This window comes from Rana temporaria, chromosome 8 (assembly GCF_905171775.1).
Source record: "Rana temporaria chromosome 8, aRanTem1.1, whole genome shotgun sequence".
NCBI classification, from domain to species: Eukaryota; Metazoa; Chordata; class Amphibia; order Anura; family Ranidae; genus Rana; species Rana temporaria.
In genome coordinates this window covers 127,662,311-127,684,747 of record NC_053496.1, presented here as the reverse complement: position 1 = coordinate 127,684,747, position 22,437 = coordinate 127,662,311, and the positions used below count along the sequence as shown (strand labels likewise).

The 22,437-nt window shown below is 44.6% G+C and overlaps 1 protein-coding gene across 2 annotated transcripts in view; it reads right to left on the bottom strand.

Annotated features, from left to right (window-relative positions):
• Positions 1 to 2,886: 2,886 nt before the first annotated feature.
• The window catches only part of LOC120909061 (pulmonary surfactant-associated protein D-like), a 36,899-nt gene continuing 17,348 nt past the window's right edge, over positions 2,887 to 22,437 (bottom strand). For both annotated transcript variants that reach the window (XM_040320685.1, XM_040320686.1), the window contains 2 exons: positions 10,470 to 10,550; positions 2,887 to 3,403 (listed from right to left, as the gene is read on the bottom strand). In XM_040320685.1, coding sequence (XP_040176619.1) covers positions 3,018 to 3,403; positions 10,470 to 10,550 — 467 coding nt within the window. In that variant the 3' untranslated portion in view covers positions 2,887 to 3,017. The remainder of the gene's footprint in view (positions 3,404 to 10,469; positions 10,551 to 22,437) is intronic.

Here is a 22,437-nt window from a genome sequence, read left to right as displayed (position 1 = left end):
TCCAGGCAGATTGGCGTCAGTGTGCAGATTGGCATCAGTGATTCGAACCAATGACTCTTTTGCTGCCAAGTAATGGAGTTAAGCACTACACCACCGTGTGCATAAAACCATTCTGAAACAGACGCCCTGGATAACAAGGGCGCAGCATTCAATGAAGCATCACAGACCTATATGAGGCCCTGGACCAGCTGGTCCGCTAGGCTAATAACCTCAGGAGAGAGTCGGTGCTCCTCCACTGTCTGGTGCCAAATGCTCACTCTGTGAGTTGTATACAGCACTAGGGGTCAGGACTACTCCAAGATGGCCGCCGAGCGTTCAGAACGCGGCCACAGGAAAAAGGCCAGCACAATGTAAGCTGCGCCATAGCGTGGCTACGACAAAATGGGCGCCAATGGGAGTTTTCAATGTAATTGAAAAATCTCCCAAAAAATAGCGCCAGCGACCACTGAGACCCCAGTGTAGTGGCCACAATAGGCCGCAAGCCAGACCCCAGCATGGTAAACATGGAACGGGTCAGTACTTCGGATCTTCTATCAGTCAGATCCATACAAGTAGGGGTTCCCGCCCGGCGGTGAGGGACTACAAAAGCCCTCAGTGGCTTTTCTCATTCTGCATCTCAGAAAATATCAAAGAAGGGCACAGAAGGAAAAAACCTACACAGCGGTCTGATTTGTGTGATCCAAAAAAGACCGAGCCCTCAGCGGAAACCCAGCTGCACTATGCAGCTTAGGAGAGTCCCTTGCAGCAGTAAAAAGCGCACCCATAAATGCCTTATTCTGCCTTTTTTTTTTTTTTTTTTTTAACTAGGTACCTAGTCCATGGCTCCATAACAGAGCATTCCCCAGGGGATAACGGGGGAAGGGGGCACTCTTTTACCGCCCGCCCGCAGTCCACCCCCACCCTGGCACAAACTGTGTCCAGGACTAACAATAAAAACTCTGTGGGAATCACAGGTGCTAACACCTGCTGCCACCACCAGCATGTGGGGAAGGACCCAGATACTGACTCCAATATTTACATATAGTGTGTATTATAATATGCACACCTGTCCATACAAATAGACAAAAGCTCCTAGAGCCCTATTCAGGGCCTCTCACTCACTTGCTGCGCTGACCAGGGGTCTGAAGTATAATCATAAACATCTGTGCTCATCACAGGGCTTTTTACCTCACAGGAAAGCCCAATACAAAAAAAAAAAAAAAACACAGGCCAGATAACACAGTCCCCTCAGGAAGGCCCCCTCCCCCCTGACAGCGGCAATGTTAGCAATGCAGCAAGGGAAAGGAGCAGGGAAGTAAGGGGAAGGGACCCCCGAACCCCAGGAATGCCCAGCTGTACCAACCCACCGAAGCAGGAGGGACTGTACTTACCCGTCCGAGCGAGGACTCGCTGACGCATTCCTGACAGACCTACAACCGCAATGGAGGTAGCTGTCGGCCCGGTCCACTGTGATTGAGGCAACACCACAGCCCAGTCATATGTGGACCTCGGAGCAAAGCTCACCGGCCACCTCAGGAGTCATGAGGTATGGCGTGGCAGACCAAGCCTCTTTGCAAAGGTGTGCCCACGCTTGCTGGTCGGACTGAGTAGACTACAAGGATCTATAATATCCAGCCTGTCTCTCAGCCAACAGTTGAAAGAAGATTCTTCAAGAAAAAGTAAAGTAAAATAAAATAAAATTTCTCCTCAGGGCGCTGGGCCCAAAGGGAGCCATACGTCCTTCTCCTTTGCTAGGCAGAACGAAACTGAGGCTGCAAGCTGCAGTGAGGAGGGTTATGTCTGGAGGGACCGCCCCCTGGGCGGGGCTGTTCAACTCTGTTAATGTAACATGTATTTAACTATTTAACATGTTTCTGCCTAGTCCTCTCCTGTAAACAGGGAACATAACCCACTTGTCAAAATTTAAGGAGCTGTGTCCGTCCATGGACGATAAGAGAAAATTGTTTATTGCCCCCCCCCCAAATCCATACCAGTCCCTTTGGGTTTTGTATGGTATGGATTTTAAGGGGAACCCTATGCAAAAATAAATTAAATAAATCAGGATGTGGTCCACCCAAAGCCAAAATAAATGAGCGAGCACCTGAGCCATACCAGGCCACATTCCCTTAATATGGGGGGTGCTTTGGGGCACCTTGTCCCCATGTTGATGGCTATAAAGGGCCTCTTTCCCACAACCCTGGGCGGTGGTTGTGGGGGTCTTCAGATGGGGGGCTTATCGCAATCTGGAATCCCCTTTAAAGAAATGGTCCCCCAGATCCCCTCCATGTGAATGAGTATGGAGTACATAGTACCCCATATCCATTCACCAAAAAAGTCAATAAAGACAGTACACAACTTTTTTTATAATTCCTTTTCAATAACCTCCTGGGCTACATGCTTGGATAAGGTTCTGGTATGGATTATGGGGGGTTTCATGATGTTTTTTATTGAATTTGGGACTCCACACTTTTTTTCTGTATTTTCTATTCCTGCCATCCTTTTGTTTACATTTTAGCTGTCAGTGGGAAAGCCCGCTGAAAGCTTATAAGTCATCGGTCATCAAGGACGTGGCAGCCAGCTTCCTGGCTCTTTAACATCCAAGATCATTTTTCGACCAATCCAAATTAGAAAAATTCCCAAAAATTTTGAATTTGTTAGAAAATTAATAAACAAACAAAATAAATTTTAAAAAAACTAAACGAATACCGAAACGAATCGTGAAACAAAATTAGTAACAAAATGAATCAATCCGAAACTAAACAAATGTTTCCTTTCTGCACATGTCTACTTCTTTCTGGCTACTCGACTATGCAGCTAATTTTTGTTCAAGCATTGTCATATTGCACGTAACGTTTCCAATATAAACACTTTGATTTTTAAAAAACTTGTGTGCGCAAACTCCGAACATGAGTGTTTTGTTATTTTCCTTTATTTTTTACATTTTCTTCTTTTAGAAGTTGAACATGTAGCATTAAAGATCTTTAATGGATATACAGCAAGGCTAAAATTTACTTTTTCTCTCACAGTTTTAATCTGGTTTACTCGAATTCACAGATAACTAGGCGCTGCTCATTGCAAGGCATGTCATTCCATTTACCATTGGATATCATCTCCGCACAATCTTCAATGTTCTTGTTGTTATTTGGCTCTCCTGGGTTCCAATTCTGGAAAGTAATCGTTTGACCTGTAGAGTACTTGAAAGTCCCTTCAACTTCTGAATCTGTTATACCCAGGAAAGCTTTCTTTCCATTTCCCTTAGTGCGGATTATCTCTTCTATCGCACTATTTTCTGCTGCATTTCGTGGAGCGGTCAATCTTCCTCCAGCTTCTCTACAAGTCTTCTGGGCATTGTCAAAGTTTTCTTCCCCACCAGTAGTCACAAACACTTTATCACCAACTTGTTTACCACCATGGAAGAGCAAAACTAAAATATTTAAGAGTTAAACTGAATTAAATGCATGACAAATATGAGAAATTCCTATATTTTTCTAGATACAGTATGTCTGATTGCTCTAGGACTCCGAAAATGTAATGCACCCATGAATAAAGAAGTATATGAAATTGTGACTATAAAAGCCTTCCAATAGCTTGACCAAGATATGTTTCCCCTTTCTTAGCTGGAGACACATATAATTGCAGATGGCAAAGACAATTGTTTGCTACATTCTTATACTGACTCCTGATTCAGGCGTGACCAATTTAAAAATATTTTAAAAGTTAAAAATACCTAGACCAGGGGTAGGCAACCCACGGCACTGGTCGTAAGCTCTTGTGATGGGGAAGAGATTGGGTGCAGTTCTGCTGGGGGGGGGGGGGCTGTCCCTGTTTCCAGGAGGAGGAGGACTGTGATTGGCCACTGCCAAAGTCAATCACAGTAATAATAGCCCCGCCCACCATCTGGAGGAAGATGACTCGCTTGGTTGCCACTACCAATCTCAGAAAAAAGGAATTTCACTGTGATTGAGAAAACCACAATCAGGTGACAGTTTGTGGAATTACTGTTGAGCTTCTGGGAACTTTGTTGAAAAAAAAAGTGAGTACACCCCTCACAATTTTTGTAAATATTTTATTATATCTTTCCATGTGTCGACACTGAATAAATTACACTTTTCTACAAGGCTGGCCATCATAAATTTCTTGCATTCAGTAAGCGCGGCCTCTTATAATCATATCCGCCCCTTTGATAAAACCATCCGCCCCTTGCTGTATTGAGCGAGCGTGGCCGCGCTGTTCTATCAGCGAGCGGCGTAGATAATTATAATACACTCGCCCCTTAGAAAAAAACATCTGCCCCTTGCTGTATTTGAGTGCAGGCCAGCGCTGTTCTATCTTGATGGGTCCCCCATCTGATAGAGCGAGCGGCGTGTTAACTCTGCATGCTTCAACAACAAGAGATGGAACAGATGTTTATTCTCTGAGATTTCCATGATCTCCGATTGCGCATGTCCAGTCCAGGCCAGGCACTACCTGATAGGGGACCCATATTGTTAGAACACCACCACTGGGGAGCTACAGTTCATTAAGGGGATCATGAATGCCAACATGTACTGTGACATACTGAAGCAGAGCATAATCCCCTCCCAGATGAGACTGGACCGCAGGGCAGTATTCTAACATTATAACGACCACAAACACACCTTCAAGATTACCAATGCCTTGCTAAAGAAGCTGAGGGTAAAGGTGATGGACTGACCAAGCATGTCTCCAGACCTAAACCCTGTGGGGCATCCTCAAATGGAAGTTTGGTTTAGACATTAATGGCTGTGTGTTGAGTTATTTTAAGGGGACAGAAAATGTACCCTGTTATACAAGCTGTACACTCCCTACTTTACATTGTAGCAAAAGTGTCATTTCTTCAGTGTTGTCGTATGAAAAGATATAATAAAATAGTTACAAAAAAGCGAGGGGTGTACTCACTTTTGTGAGATACTGGGGTTATTTTACTAAAGGCAAATCCACTTTCCACTACAAGTGCACTTGGAAGTGCAGTCGCTGTAGATCTGAGGGGAAGATCTGAAATGAGGGGAAGCTTTGCTGGTTTCTATCATTCAATCATGTACAAACAAAAATGCTGTTTTTTATTTTCCTTGCTTGCCCTCCTCAGATCTACAATGACTGCACTTCCAAGTGCACTTCTAGTGCAAAGTGGATTTGCCTTTAGTAAATGAACCCCCCTGTGTATGTATGTATGTATGTATGTATGTATGTATGTATATATATATATATATATATATATATATATATATATATATATATATATATATATATATATATATATATATAGAGATATATATATTAGGGCTGTTACTAATTAAAATTTTCGTGTTCGATTAATCATTTTTTTTAAATTGATTAATCAACTAATTTCAATTAATTATAACACACATACATTTTTTGGATCACCATCATATATAGTCCCCACTGTAATATCCACAGACATCTCCCCCACTGTAATATCCACAGACATCTCCCCCACTGTAATATCCACAGACATCTCCCCACCGTAATATCCACAGACATCTCCCCACCGTAATGTCCACAGACATCTCCGAACCGTAATATCCACAGACATCTCCCCACCGTAATATCCACAGACATCTCCCCACTGTAATTTCCACAGACATCTCCCCACTGTAATTTCCACGGACATCTCCCCACTGTAATATCCACAGACATCTCCCCACTGTAATATCCACAGACATCTCCCCACTGTAATATCCACAGACATCTCCCCACTGTAATATCCACAAACATCTCCCCACTGTAATATCCACAGACATCTCCCTACTGTAATATCCACAGACATCTCCCCACTGTAATCCACAGACATCTCCCCACTGTAATCCACAGACATCTCCCAACTGTAATCCACAGACATCTCCCCACTGTAATCCACAGACATCTCCCCACTGTAATCCACAGACATCTCCCCACTGTAATATGGTCCACATCCCCCTACTGTATAGGAAGATTAGTGCTTGCTTAGTCTTACCAGAGAAGCCGGCCGAACAAGAGCAGTTGAGGCCAGGTGATGACGTCAGCGCGCCGCTCTAGGCTCACCTAGGCCGCCGCCATGTGGACCAAGATGGCCCCCGCTCCGGGAGCTAGGCCTAAGCTGCAGTCTTTTCTTTGGCCAAAATAGCAGCAGCAGAGCTCCGCGGATCACGTGGTGTGCCGATCCGGATATGGTGACCCGTTCGGATCACGGATCTGTTGCACCGCTAGTACCGATCAAAAGAATCTTGATCGATCAAAAAAATTAACTATTAACCAAGGAATTAGTCTTTAATTTCCACAGCCCTAATATATATATATATATATATATATATATATATATATATATATATTAGGGCTGTGGAAATTAAAGACTAATTCCTTGGTTAAAAGTTAATTTTTTTGATCGATCAAGATTCTATTGATGAGTGATTAAAAAAAAAACCTGCTATACCTAATTTCACAGCATTTCTCAGCGATCACATGATCTGTTGGCTCTCTCCTCTCCTGAGTGATGTCAGTGGGGGAATCTTGGCCCTGCCCACTGCATTTATCAGATGGGGAGAAGAGAGAGCCAACCGATCATGTGATCACTGAGAAGAGCTCTGAAATTAGGTATAGCAGGCTTTTTATTTTTAAATCACTCACACAGGGGCACACAGCATTAGAACACGGAGGGGTGGTATGAAGATGTGAAAGTGTCGTACCAACCACTTTAATACATCAGTGTTTACTCCCACTTTAAGCAAACAGCCTCTACTTATCCACTAGTATCTTCCACTAGTACATCAACACCCTAGAGATTTAAAAGTTGGACCACAGGGCATAAGTACTCAGAATTTCCTGTACTCCTGTTACTTGGTTATATATGCTATACCGTACGTAAAATATGAATAAAATGCAGAAACTTAAATGTGCCATATGTACCCTTTTGTTGCAAGGAATATCATTTCTGAGTTTTGAACATATTGGACACGATGCCCTCCCCTCAGGAATGTAATCTGTTAGACCCGACTCTGCAATGTCTGCAAGATCCTTTGATTAGCCCCTCTGCAGACAAAAGGGAAGTGCAACTGTCAACATAGTTGCAATGATCAAAAGACCAGCGAACTATTGAAGATTATATGGGCAAAACTGCCCCCAGTGACAAAGTATGGCAGGACAGTCAGTAATGTAACCTACTGAGGAAAATTGGCCTGTGAAATGATTGGACCAGAAGGCAAAGGGGTTGGCAATGGGGGAAGTCTGAATGGTGTCTTTTTTTGTAAAAAGGGCTGTTGGAGGAAACTAAGTCTCTGTTTCGTTGAAGACCTCTGCTGGTGAGGGCCTCCTAGAAGCTTGTGCCTAAACTATGAGGCCAAGACTGGCTTGGGTCTAAACGCCATGCGGCCCATGCCTTCACTCTTTTACATCTGAGCACAGCCAGTGAGGGTTACCGAGAGGAGTGTTAAGTATCTCATTCAGGGCTCGAGTCCTGCGGGAACGCATGGGAACGACGTCCCTCCACTTATTTTACAGTGGGAACGTCGTTCCCTTTGCAGGACTCGAGCAGCTGATCCTCCCGAGCCCGTTCCTGTATGGGTGCAGTTCACCCAGGCGCCACAGGGGGCGCTCAAGCGCCAGAGTACTCCCCTCCCTCCCTCCTCCTCTCTATGTCAGTTTCCTGCCCAAGTTTAGAGGACCAAGCCACAGCACATGATGGGGAACGAATGCAATGCTGTTGAATACCTCTGATGGAGGCTGCAGTGCTGAAGCTGATGGAAGGTAGGAGACATGTGCCATCTGAGAAGTGAGTATAATTGCTCTTCTAAAGCAGTTAGCTGACAACCCTTACACCAAGCTAGCACTCTGAGTGTACCTACTATACTGTATAATTACATCAGATGTAATTTCTGGCACTCCACTATTTATCTATTATTTGTGTGATTTCCCAATAGAAGAGCCCTCTCTCTGTATGTGTTTGGAGATATGATTATTCTGGTTTTCTCTCTGCATCTTTGTCTGCACTGTGGGGGGGGGGGGGGGGTCTGTGCTAATGGATGGGGGGGTGGTTTGTGGGGGTTCTTCTGTGCTAATGGAGGGGGGGGGGGGGGGGGTTTGTGGGCAGTGGCGTATCCAGGGTATGGCACCTATGGCAGGTGCCATATAAAGGGGGCACTCCTGAGTAGCTGTGCAGCAAGGCTTTTCCTGCATAATTGTGGCTGAATAGGACCTGCAGCAGTGTGAACATCCAGCACATCCAGGGATTGGAGAGCAAGCCGGCTGGATGTGCAGTGCACTGTGCAGCTCCAATTAAAGACTTCACCTGTCAGATCCAAGTTGTGATGTCGGGTATGGGCGGGACTGCTACTCAGACCCACCCCCTCTGTAAAACAACCAGTGTAATGAAAGAGCCGACTCACGTGCACTCCTTATCACATCCCATAACACTTCCCCAGTCCTCCCTTACACAGAGCACAGCGACCCCTCCCCTCTAGCAAGTTGTATCTAAGCCCCGCCCTCCCCCTACGTTCTTTCTGGCATAGGCATCAGGTGATTGTGAGGTGAGAGGAGGCTCCCTCAGAGGAGGGACTACAGGTCCCAGCATGTCAGCTGCTTTCTGACAAGGTTTGTGTGTCTGCAGCCCTGATGTTAGTGATGGCACAATAACAATGTACAGTGCTGAGGAGATCACTTCCTGTGTACTACATGCTGTGCTGGTGGGGGGTAATGATGTGTCAGGCTGGTTTCCCCCTCAGCTCTCTGTATGCATTAGTGGGAACTCTCATTGCAGATATTCTATCTCTCTGAAGATCTGTCCAGTGTGTGGGCTCCAGGGCCCCCTACAGGAGATCTGAGGGGATCAGGCACCTAGGGATATGTCGGTAAAGAGAACCTGTCATTGTCCAGATGAAAGTAAAAAGTTAAGTACTACAGCTCAGCGCCTCCATTGTTGAGACACCATCCCTGCACTCTGCTGCCGTCTGTCTGTTTGTAAGGCACTTGGTGAATGCTTTGCTCTGTGCCAAGGCCCCGCCCACCTTTCCTGGTGTGGGGAGACATTAAAGCTGACATTTAACTGAATTGGGTACACACTATTCATTTTTTCTTATTCAACCAGCAGGCTGGATGTTCACACTGCTGCAGGTCCTATTCAGCCAGAAGTTGACATGCATTGCTGGCTGGGACAAAGATATAAAGAGTCAGGATCAGTTAAATGTTCCCCTCCCCAGGTTTTTTTTCAGCCTTGTGTAGCCCTGCACTCACAGATCACCACTTTCACTTACTGTCCGGGTTCACACAGGTGCGATGCGGGAACCCTGCGAATCCACTGCGGGTTCCCACATCACACCCAACTCGCATGGCAGTTCACACTGCCATATATGAGCTGCTGGGGAGTGTCAATACAATGTTAATGACACCCCCATTTCAGATCGCATATCGCACTGCGAACTGGCAGTTCGGACATGAATCGGATCGCATAGGTGTGAAAACTCATGCAATCCTGATTCTGGTGCGGACCAAAAAAAAAAGTCCTGTGTGAGTTTAGTCCGAATGTGATTGCAATTTCAGCCATGTTATCTGTAGGAGGCACAGGCCACAGGAGGACATTACTGGGGGTGAAGCCAGAGGAGGATAGTACACTGATTTGTGGGGGATGGTCTGTACCAATGGAGGGGGGTGTCTGTACCAATGGAGGGGGGTGTCTGTACTAATGGGGGGGGGTTGTGGGGGGGTCTGTCTTAATGGAGGGGGGTGGCTTGTCCTGGGGGGTCTGTACTAATGGAGGGGGCTCGGGTGGGGTCTGTACTGAGGGAGGTGGAGGGGGGGACACCAACCCTAATGAATGACTTGTATAGCGCTACTCATGCGAACTGAATCGCCTCTGGGCGCTTTTTCCAGCCAGTGTCTGCTTGGCTGGTGCGGTCATTTTACCCCGTAGGATCGTGACACGCTTGGGACACACAGTCATACACACAGATATACATATATATACTGCCCACTATGTTTCATCCCCCGCCTTCATATCGGATCTTGGGTGGGAGTTCCCACACTTATTTCCCCAGGACTTGACCCCTGATCTCATTATTATTATTGTTGATATAGACTGTATCTGATATCTGTTGTTAGGATATGTTTCCGATTTTTTATAGGAAATAAATGCAACTGTTTTACTCAAATGCGTCTGTCTTTATAACTAGCATTATAACATTAGGCCTAACATATTCTCTGATAGGTTAGACTAGTAAACAAGGGACAACCACACATTAATACATTGATTCAATTACTATATATATTATAGATTACAATAGATAGAATATATAATATTATCACATTCTTCACCTTTACCAGTCTTTATGAGTAAACTGAAACACTGGGTGCTCTATAATGCTCATTTCTAATTAGGGACCTACCTCAAGCTTCAAACATTTCATTCATTCTATCTAATGGCTGGTTTACTATAGGGACTGATTTGAAAGGCACATCATCATGTCAATTTCAATATTCAGCATTACCATTTTTTAGCCAGAACACTTTTTTCTCTAAGGAAACGATTCGACTTTCCAAATCCACCGTTTTCTTGATGCTCTCCACATCTATGAAGAAAATGTTTAATAGTTTTATCTGAAATACAAAGTCTAATGCCACGTACACATGGTCGTTTTTCGGCATGAAAAAAAACGACATTTTTAAAAACGTAATTTAAAATCATTGTGTGTGGGCTTTACATCGTTTTTCGGCTTCTGAAAAACTACAAAAAAAAAAAATCGAACATGCTGCATTTTTTAACGTCGTTTGTTAAAATGTAGTTTTTCGGGTTGTAAAAAATGATCGTGTGTGGGCTAAAACGACGTTTTAAACCCGCGCATGCCCAGAAGCGAGTTATGAGACGGGAGCGCTCGTTCTGGTAAAACTACCATTTATAATGGAGTAAGCACATTCATCACGCTGTAACAGACAAAAAAGCGCAAATCGTCTTTTACTAACAAGGAATCAGCTAAAAGCAGCCCAAAGGCGAATAGAACTTCCCCTTCAGAGTGCCGTTGTACGTCACCGCGCTTTGTTCATCATTTTTCAAAAACGATGGTGTGTGGGCAACATCGTTTTTAATGATGAAGTTGGAAAAACTTTGTTTTTTTGGACATGCTGAAAAACGTTGTTTTTTTTCATGCCGAAAAACGACCGTGTGTACGCGGCATAACTATTAAAAAATTATGTCACATATATGTAGAAAATAGTTCTATTCATCTCTGCATACAGTTAAAGATATTTATGTTTTGAGTAAAAGTTCATCTATAGTACGTTTTGTATAAAGATCAGATCAGAACTCCTGTAAGGATTTACTGTTGTTGGAGGCCCTGTTGGACAAATTCCTTTAAATCTTGTCTGATTAAATGGTTGCCACGAGACAGCGAAAGAGAGGAAATCTCTCTAGCTGGGCTTTGGGTCATTGTAAAACCTGACAGGGGTTCTTACCTTTCCCTAATAAAGCAAAAAAAAAAGCATCTCTAAGTGCAGTAAGGACCAAAAATTTGCTAAAACCTTTCAAAGGACCACTTAAATTTAAAAAAACAACACGCTGGGATAAGTTGTCATCATCGCCCGATCTGCATAATGAATCTCCAAGTAGCGGCTCACATGAAGAGAATGAATGTCTATCTTTCTAAAAACCACAATGGAAAATGTGTTTCATTGGGAGTTATGTATTAAAGGCAAATCCACTTTGCACTACAAGTGCAAACTACAAGTGCAAAGTGCACTTGGAAGTGCAGTCGCTGTAGATCTGAGGGGGACATTCAAAGAAAAAAAAAACAGCATTTTAGCTTGCACAATAAAATCAGCAGAGCTTCCCCTCATTTCAGATCTACCCCTCAGATGTACAGTGACTGTACTTCCAAGTGCACTTTCAGTGCAATTTCAAGTGCACTTTGCCTTTCGTAAATAATCCCCATTGTATTGCCGATATTGTTTTTTTTAAAACAGTCAGCAGAACATAAAAATAAACAGGTTCCCCCATTCACACTAGCGAAGTCGATGGAGGAATCCTCCCTGCTGTGCCATTGTATTTCGACAGCAGGACTCATCTGCTGTCAGAATACAATAATCAATGGCTATAGCCTCTGATCATCAAAAGTTTTCCAACAATCCCATTCACTGGATCAACGTCTGTCGAGTGGGAATGGCCATAGATGGATCGAAATGTTATCTATCTATGGCCAGTTTTAACCTTTGTTAAGGCAGACAGTGTTTAGATTTAGTACAGATGAGGAAATGATACCTGTCTGCACAGTAAAAACAGAGGGGTGGATTCAGGTACGACTTGCGCCCTCTTACGGAGCCACAGCGTACCGTTTTAACGCTGCGCCTCCGTAAATTACCTGCGCTACACTTCATTCATGAAGCAGTAGCTACGTAATTTGCGCGGGTGCTCCTTAAAAATGCCCGGCGTGAGGGCGCGTAATTTAAATGATCCCGTAGGGGGCGTGGATCATTTAAATTAGGCGCGTTCCCGCGCTGAACGTAGTGCGCATGCTCCGTCGGGAAACTTTCCCGACGTGCATTGCGGAAAATGAGGTCGCAAGGACGTCATTTGCTTCAACGTGAACGTAAATGGCGTCCAGCGCCATTCACGATTCACTTGCGCAAACGACGTAATTTTCAAACATCGCGACGCGGGAACGACAGGTATACTTAGCATTGGCTGCCTCTGCTAATAGCAGGAGTAGCCTTACGCGGAACCCGACGAACGTAAACGACGTAAAATGCCTACGCAGGGCGCGCGTAGGGTTGTGAATCGGCGTGAGTATGCAATTTGCATACTCTACGCTGACCACTACGGGAACGCCACCTAGCGGCCATCGTAAGAATGCAGCCTACGATACGACGGCATAAGAGCCTTATGCCAGTCATATCTTAGGCTGCAGTCGGCGTAACAAGCTTTCTGAATACAGAAAAGTCGTTACGCCGGCGCAACTAAGCAATTGCGCTGCGTAACTATGGTTACGCAGACGCAATTGCTTACTGAATCCACCCCAGAGTTAATTATGGTAAACACAGCTTGCCAGCCTTGTCGGAAGTTCTAAAAAAGGCAATCTACAATTTCAATTTTTTTTTTTTTGTTTATACTGAATAGGGACATGTAAAAAAGCAGATACACCAATTTGGTTGGAAAAGTGGAAATACATTTTAAAGTACTGAATGCATAAAAGTCTAAACAAATACTATTTCTACGAGATGCACATTTATTTCATGTACTTATATAGCACCATCAGTTTACTCAGCACTTTACACACAGTGTACAGTGCCTTGAAAAAGTATTCATACCCCTTGACATTTTTCACATTTTGTCATGTTACAACCAAAAACTTAAATTTTATTTTATTGGGATTTTATGTGGTAGACCAACACAAAGTGGCACATAATTGTGAAGTGGATGGAAAATTATAAATGTTTTTCAATTTTTTTTTTACAAATAAATATGTGAAAAGAGTGGCATGCATTTGTATTCATTAGACATTATTTTGAAGAACCACCTTTCACTGCAATTACAGCTGCAAGTCTTTTGCCCATTCTTCTTTGAAAAATAGCTCAAGCTCTGTCAGATTGGATGGAGAGCATCTGTGAACAGAAATTTTCAAGTCTTGCCACAGATTCTCAATTGGATTTAGATCTGGACTTTGATTGGGCCATTCTAACACATGAATATGCTTAGATCCAAACCATTCCATTGTAGCTCTGGCTGTATGTTTTCCTGCTAGAAGTTGAACCTCCGGCCCAGTCTCAAGTCTTTTGCAGACCTAACAGGTTTTCTTCTAAGGCCCCGTACACACGACAGAGGAACTCGACGTGCTTGGCACGTCGAGTTCCTCGTCGAGTTTTGGGATGAAGCCGCCGAGGAGCTCGGCGGGCCGGCTTCTCCCATAGAAGAACGAGGACAACGAGAAAATAGAGAACATGTTCTCTATTTTCTCGTCGAGTTCCTCGGCGGCTCCATCGAGCCAAAACTGTACAGACGACAGAGTTTCTCGGCAGAATCCGGGTTTTGACCGAGTTTCTCGGTGAATTCTGCCGAGAAACTCTGTCGTGTGTACGAGGCCTCAGACTGTATTTTGCCTCCATTAATCTTCCCATCAACTTTGACCAGCTTCCCTGTCCCTGCTGAAGAAAAAAATCCCCATAAAATGATTCTGCCACCACTGTGTTTCATGGTCGGGATTGTGTGTTTAGGGTAATGTCTAGTGTTAGTTTTCCTTCCCATATAGCATTTGCTTTTAGGCCAAAAGTTCAATTTGGGTCTCATCTGACCAGAGCACCTTCTTCCACATGTTTTCTGTGTTCAACACATAGCTTCTCTCAAACTGCAAATGGTACTTCTTATGGCTTTCTTTCAACTATTACTTTTTTCTTGCCACTCTTCCATAAAGGCCAGATTTGCAGAGTGCACGACTAATCCTTGTTCTGTGGACAGATTCTCCCACCTGAGCTGTGGATCTCTGCAGCTCCTCCAGAGTTACCATGGGCCTCTTGGCTACGTCTCTGAATTTTTGATCTCCTTGCCCGGGCCTGTCAGTTTATGTGGAACACCATGTCTTGGTAGGTTTGCAGTTGTTCCATACACTTTCCATTTTTCGAATCATGAAACAGTGCTCTTTGAGATGTTCAAAGCTTGGGTAATTATTTTTTAGAACCTAACCCTGTTTAAACTTCTTCACAACTTTATCCCTGACCTGTCTGGTGTGTTCCTTGGCCTTCATGATGTTGTTTGTTCACTAAGGTTCTCTAACAAAAAAGCTTCACAGAACAGCTGTATTTATACTGAGATTAAATTACACACAGGTGGACTCTATTTACTAATTTGGTGACTTCTAAAGGCAATTGATTCCAAGGCTTCCAGATGTGTGGCCCTGAAAGAGAGACAGCTTCTAAAATCCTACTGTTCTGGTACACCTGAGGTGGTAAATCGCATATATTCTTCACTTTCCTATCTATGCTGGCATTGTGACAAGGAAAAAGGTACCCAGTATCATATTTTTTGGCAATGTGAGCTTATAGCCCCCTTTGGGAAAATGGTGATGCCTCTCATCCAACGGCTGTTTGAAATATCACTTCCGTTGGACCCGATACATTACCTACTAGGCCTGCCATTTCATAGCATTGGTAAACCTTCAAACAAATTAATCTCCTACATATAATTAGCAGCCAAGAGAACTATCGGGATACATTGGCTATCTTCTACACCCCAGTCTCAAGCCCAACTTTTACTCACCATTTCAGAGATTCATAAAATGAGGTATATGACTGCTTTGGTAGGTAATGCCATAGCCCAATTCAGCAGAATATGGGATCCCTGGGACCAATCTGAATATGGTTCCCCTCCCATGTCTTGTTTAGTTTGGGTCTGGGGTGACATTCCCTGAGGATGTACCCTCTTCTCTCCATAACCCCACTTTGTTGCAATTAACACCTGGTGTATGCTTATGGAATTTATGGTCAAAGCCCTATGTCCGATACGGATATGAACAAGATAGATAGCCTTAACATAAGACTTACCACATGAAAGAGACCTGAAGTGTTCCCTGATCTGATGGACGGTATGCCAAGATAAGGGGGCAAAAACATTCAGTTAGGGGGGTGTAGTTTTATTGGTTTTAGCTTTATTCATTGAGCAAGTTTGGTGAACGCTTGTGCCATTTCCACCTGAGTATTGGGGGATGTGCTGGGCGAAGCAGGCAGACTTCCACCCGTCAAGTCTCTTAATTGTCATGATTTGGGATCCCACACCGGGATGTGGCCGAGGCTGCTCCAATGCGATAAGAGCGACTGGAGCACTGACTGGGGTTGAGGTGTAGGTAGCGTGGAAGAGTGAGTGAGCAAGTGTGAAGGTGACAGGACCCAATTGACCCAACCGCCCCCCCCCCCTGTTGATCCAGAGGAAGGCGGAAACCCCAGCCGAGCCTAGGCCAATTGCTACAGGGGGGAGAAAATTCCTTCCTGATCCCCCGAGAGGCGATCGGGTGAACCCTGGATGAACTTCCTATGGTTGGTTGTGCCCCGATGAATTCTGACGTGTTTGACGAACTGGCAGGCACTCAAGGGTTTGATCGGGAAAGGTATTAGGGGATAAGAGTTTGACTGTTCAGGTAGGAGTGACAGAAGGCGATCGAGTATGGTTACTGCACACCGGACATTGTTTGCTTTAGAGTTGGATGTCTACCCCAGTGCCTGATTGCTGGGTTTTGGATAGTGCCAGGTGGAGAATGAAGTGGTTGTGGTAGCGAGCCAAGTGAGGTCTATGTAGAACTTGGCCAGCGGGGTAGCTGCGGGTGAACTCGCTAGGCCTCAAGAACCTGTGGTAGGCCGAGTAGATGGTTGCTTGAATGACCAGGCTGGGGAGAAAGCAACATGGGCAACTAGATAGTGGACATTAACTGGTGCTGTGGGGATAGTTGTATGGGCCTGCATAGGAAGGACATAACTTAGACTTGCCTTTATTAATAATGTCGGCCGTGGCCTGGTTGACGGTGGTGAAGGCCACGGTTCGTCCTGTCCAGATATGACCCCAGAGCTGAGCGGCTGCCACAATCGGGAATTGTTCAAACACGGAGGAAGTCCGGGTAAACACTGGGATTAAGAGTGTCTCTGGAGGCTATGGTCCTGCAAACCAACAGTGGCCAAAAATTGCAGCGAAGCCTGCGGAAGCTGCGGCATCTGTCACTACCTGCGGCGATGGGGGCGATATTGATGGTACAACATTGATACTGTTTCACGTAGTAAGGAACTCCTCCCATATTGACAGTTTCGCTACTGCCGCGGTGTCTAAGTTAAGGATCTGATCGGAGTCCTGTGTCTGGGAGAGGAAGACCAGGAGGCATGATACAAAAGATCGACCCTGGGGAATGATCCTAACTGCAAATTGAGCATCCCCGGGAGAGATTGAAGCTGCTTCTTAGTACACCCCTTGTGTGGGTGAAGTCTTGGAGCACTGACCTGATGCGGGTCAACTTGAAGGAACAATAGGCGTAGTGAAAGCTAGTTTGCGTGTGAGCGCAACAGAAAATAGGTGAGCAGCCGAGTTGCTACTGGAGATGAGAGACAGATTTGAGCCACAATTGCAATTAAGCAGCTTTATTAGAAAAGTGAAAACAGAGTTTAGCGGAAATTTGAAGTATGTAGGAATGACCGTGCGCAACACTGTAAATACAGATGGAGTGAGATGCAAATGTTTATGCTTGACAACAAAAGTAAGGCCCAGGATCTGAATCTTAATTACCACTGTATTCGTATCGCGGATGCGAATAGTTCGAGGTGTGAGCATCGGTGGGGTTGTTTTGTGAAGGATCTGAAACGTTGGGCCGGTGCTGCGACTGTACTCGGGTCGGTTGGTAAAGTTTGTATTGCCAAGGATCTGAATCGTTGCGCCGATGATGCGATTGGATTCGGATCGGCTGTGGATGTAAGGTGACGGGGGGGCTTGTGTGCCGGATCCGAGTCATTGCACCGATGATATGACTAGACTCGGATCGGCTGATGGTGTTAGTGGTTGAAGGGGTTTGTGGTTACTGAGGATCCGAATCATAGGGCCGACGTTGCGACTAGATTCAGATCGGCTGTTGGTGAGTGCTTGGGTTGGTTTTTTTTTGGGATATACTGAGACAAATCGGTGCATGAGGACGCGACCGGATTAGAATCAGAACATGATACATGACAGTGAAATGTTTTGCCATGACAGAGGCATGAATCGGTGTGTGCCGCACGTGCAACTGACAACGACCGGAATCTGGAGCATGTACTGAAATAAGGCCAAACAACTGGGGCACACCGGGACGAATCGGTCCATCACAGATGCGACTAGATTCAAATCAGAGTGCGGTATGTGACAGTTTAATTAAATTATTGCTATGACAGAGGCGCGGATTGGTCGGGCCGTGGTTGCGTCTGAGAATGAACCGGACTCTGGCGCATGTACTGAAATGAGGCTGAAAAGCAACTGGGGCACGCCAAGACAAATTGGTGCATGAGGATGCGATTGGAGCACGTGAGAATGTGCGTGGATGAACCGGCGAGTCGTTGATGAGAGTAAATTCGATCGGAGTGTAATATAAAGTAAAATAACTGGAATGATAGACAGTGCGTCTCTAAGTGACATGGGCCTACTACGTGGCATGTGCTCATGAATTGCACGATAAGACCGTGGTCTTGCACAAGGCTCAAATAAGTCTGCATATGGAGATTTGACGAATGACTCGCAAGTTCCACAGTGGGGTTTTAATGGCACGGGTTATCTGGCAAAACCAGTGCCGGCCCAAGACATTGTGCTGCCTGGTACCAAGAATGAAATGCTGCCCCCCCCCACAAAAAAAAATTACGCCCACCAAAATGCCCCCACATCCATTATTTTATATCATGATAACTAAAGCGGACCTATCATGGCTCTATACATGTATATAGGAGTATAAAAAGGACCTGTTATGGCTCTATTCATGCAATTAACCCCACAGTGGAGCGTAGAGCGGAACGGGAGGAGCGGTCGGGCGGAAAATTAGCCCCACAGTGGAGTGGAGAGCGGAGCTGGCAGAATGGGATGGCGTGCGGGAGGCAATTTGCTGCCCCCCTGAAAGTGCTGCCTGGTACAATGGTACCATCGGGTCCCATGGTAGGGCCGGCCCTGGGCAAAACGGTGCATTAAACAAAGAATTTGTACAAATCCGACCTGCGACAGTTTGAAAAAAAAGAAAAAAAGACTCGATCTATGAAAAGCATGGTGGGTGTGCAAGACATCTGAAGAGCATGGTGTTGCCCCGTGGATGACACACAAAAAAATTACTTTGGTTGGTAAACAAAAAGAGAAACGTCTGCAAACGATTTGTAAGTTCCACTGTAGGAACTAAAACACACGGCATGGGGGAAAACAACGAATGGCAACCGTAGAAAGTATTCAATGTGTGTGACCCGAATCAGTTCGTAAATATATTAAATTAATCCCATACGAATCAGAAGGATTAAATTGATCTGATATGAATTGGTTGTAGAGTGTATGTCACCCCTTAGGCTGGGTTCACACTACTACACTACTTTCATCCTACTTTGCTCTGTGTTCAATGTTTCCCTATGAGAGCGTCTTGTAGCGTCCTACACAAGTCGGTCCGACTTTGAAAATGCTCCCTGTACTACTTTTGGTCCTACATTGATCCTACTTCAGGCCCATTGAATATCATTGAAGTCGGACCAAAGTAGTATCCTGTTCATGAAAGTAGGATGGATGTAGGACCAATGTAGGATAAATGTAGGACCAATGTAGCAGAGCAAAGTAGGATGAAAGTAGTGTAGTAGCCTTAGGCTGGGTTCACACTTGTCCTACAATGGTCCTACATTGGGAGCTCATGTAGCATGACGTGTGAAAATCAATGTTTCCCTATGAGATCTGTCTTAACTGGTCCGACACAAGTCGGTCCGACTTTGAAACTACTCCCTGTACTACTTTGGTCCTACTTTGATCCTACATCAGCCCATTGAATATCATTAAAGTAGGATCAAAGTAGGAGCCTTGTTCTAACCATCCGACTTTTGACATCCGACTTGTGATTACAGCAGCAGTAAAAGGAATTTATCTCACTCTGGGATTGTTTTGATTGGTCAAAGAACAAGTCAGACTATCACAAAGTCGGATCAAAGTAGTATCCTGTTCATGAAAGAAGGGTGGATGTAGGATCAATGTAGGATCAATGTAGGACCAATGTAGGACCAATGTAGGATCAGTGTAGGACCAATGTAGCAGAGCAAAGTAGGATCAAAGTAGTGTAGTAGTGTGAACCCAGCCTTAGGCTGGGTTCACACTACTACACTACTTTCATCCTACTTTGCTCTGCTACATCGGTCCTACATTTATCCTACATTGGTCCTACATCCATCCTACTTTCATGAACAGGATACTACTTTGGTCCGACTTCAATGATATTCAATGGGCCTGAAGTAGGATCAATGTAGGACCAAAAGTAGTACAGGGAGCATTTTCAAAGTCGGACCGACTTGTGTAGGACGCTACAAGACGCTCTCATAGGGAAACATTGAACACAAAGCAAAGTAGGATGAAAGTAGTGTAGTAGTGTGAACCCAGCCTTAGGCTGGGTTCACACTACTACACTACTTTCATCCTACTTTGCTCAGTGTTCAATGTTTCCCTATGAGAGCGTCTTGTAGTGTCCTACATTGGTCCTACACAAGTCGGTCCGACTTTGAAAATGCTCCCTGTACTACTTTTGGTCCTACATTGATCCTACTTCAACCCATTGAATATCATTGAAGTCGGACCAAAGTAGTATCCTGTTCATGAAAGTAGGATGGATGTAGGACCAATGTAGGATAAATGTAGGACCAATGTAGCAGAGCAAAGTAGGATGAAAGTAGTGTAGTTGTGTGAACCCAGCCTTAGGCTGGGTTCACACTACTACACTACTTTCATCCTACTTTGCTCTGTGTTCAATGTTTCCCTATGAGAGCGTCTTGTAGCGTCCTACACAAGTCGGTCCGACTTTGAAAATGCTCCCTGTACTACTTTTGGTCCTACATTGATCCTACTTCAGGCCCGTTGAATATCATTGAAGTCGGACCAAAGTAGTATCCTGTTCATGAAAGTAGGATGGATGTAGGACCAATGTAGGATAAATGTAGGACCAATGTAGCAGAGCAAAGTAGGATGAAAGTAGTGTAGTAGTGTGAACCCAGCCTGACTCTGAAACTGAACAGCAACCAACCACCCCTCCCCCCAGGCTAACCCAGTGCAGAGAAGGTATCAGGTGGGCCTAATTATCACCTCAATCAGCCACAGAAACCTGTGCAAACAATACATGCTTGTCTCTAAATGGAAGAGACAGCAAACCCATGGACAGTGAATCTTTATATCCAGTGAAATCCACAGCGAGTGATATCGGACAAAGACCGACCGTGACTCAGAGGTTTGGAATTATAAATTAAACGTATGTTTGGCAGACCACAACTCAGAAGCAGGCTTTTTTTTTTTCTCTTTACGAAAGGATGCCGGACAGGTAGCATAACAAATTGCAAGATCGCACATGATGTGAAAGATTCGCAAAGTACCTGCGACAGTGAGCGGGAACCGCCGACGAAGAGCACAAACGAAGAAGCCGAAATGCAACTGCGATCAAAATGCCAGGACTCAAAAACGTGAGGTGAGCTGGGAAGAGTCAGCCCAGTGATGTGTGGTATCGCTCACAGGAAACAAACAATGACCACAGGTGAGTGGGCTGGTTAAATACCCCCGGGCTCCTCCCATAAATTCAGGCCAGCATACTGGCCTTGTTACATATGGTCTGTTACCTTATTCCATGTAAACAATTTTTTCCTTCACCTCATACTGTATATGTTTATGATCTACTTATTACATTTAAACAAATTCTCTGTCTTGTTCTTTAACTCGTTTTGTTCAATGATATCCCCCCCCGTTGTATTGTTTCCCTTTTTTTTTCTCCTATGCAAATTTCCTGAATACCTTCAATATAAATACAACTTAAAAAAAAAGGAAAATAAATACCTTTCACTTGTGTGTTGGACTGTGGAATGTTCACTTTTGCACTTTATCTAAGTAAAATGCACAGCGCGCTCCCAACACAGAGACTGGGCTTTCACTGAGAGCCCTGGGTCTCGTGCTAATGATAGGGACCCCAGAATGTAAATTCCAGGTAACCTGATCACTGTGATAGACCCTGATTGGCTATCACAGTGATCAGTCACTGTGAGTCCGCCCCTGTGTTTAATTCCTCTTCTGAATGAAGAGAAAGATACACAGGGTTTGATTTACTAAATGCAAATAAACTGTGCACTTTGCAAAGTGCAGTTGCACTCTGCAAGTGCAGTTGCTCCAGAGCTTAGTAAATGAGGTAAAGATTCACTTTGAAAAGAATACCCAATCACATGCAAGGGAAATAAAATAAAAAACAGCATTTTTGCTTGCACATGAGTGGATGACAGAAGTCACCAGAGCTTCTACTCATTTACTAAGCTCTAAAGCAGTGGTTCTCAACCTGGGGGTCGGGACCCCCTCGGGGGTCAAATTATAATATTGCCAGGGGTCACCAAATCCTGGACTGTTCCTGAAGCCCACACTGTTCTCCCAGGAAGGGAGATGATAAAATGAACAAAGAAAAAGGGAGAGAAAGGAAAAAAAGAGAGCAAGAAAGACAGTTAGAGAGAGGGATGGGGGGGAAAAAAACAAGGAATTAGGATAGAGAGAGATGAAAAGGGAAAGAAAGGAGAACCAAGAGAAAGAGTGGTACACCCTAAAATGTACTATAAGGGGTTTTAATATTTTACGAGTGGAAGGGACTCAGGGAGCGCTAAATGTCTGTGGGTTAGGGGGCGCAAATTACTCGTCTTGCCTTGGGTGCTTTGAACCCACGCTATGAAAATAATTTTACTGTTGTGGGTCCCCACAACTTGGGAAATTTTATCAAGGGGTCACGGCACTAG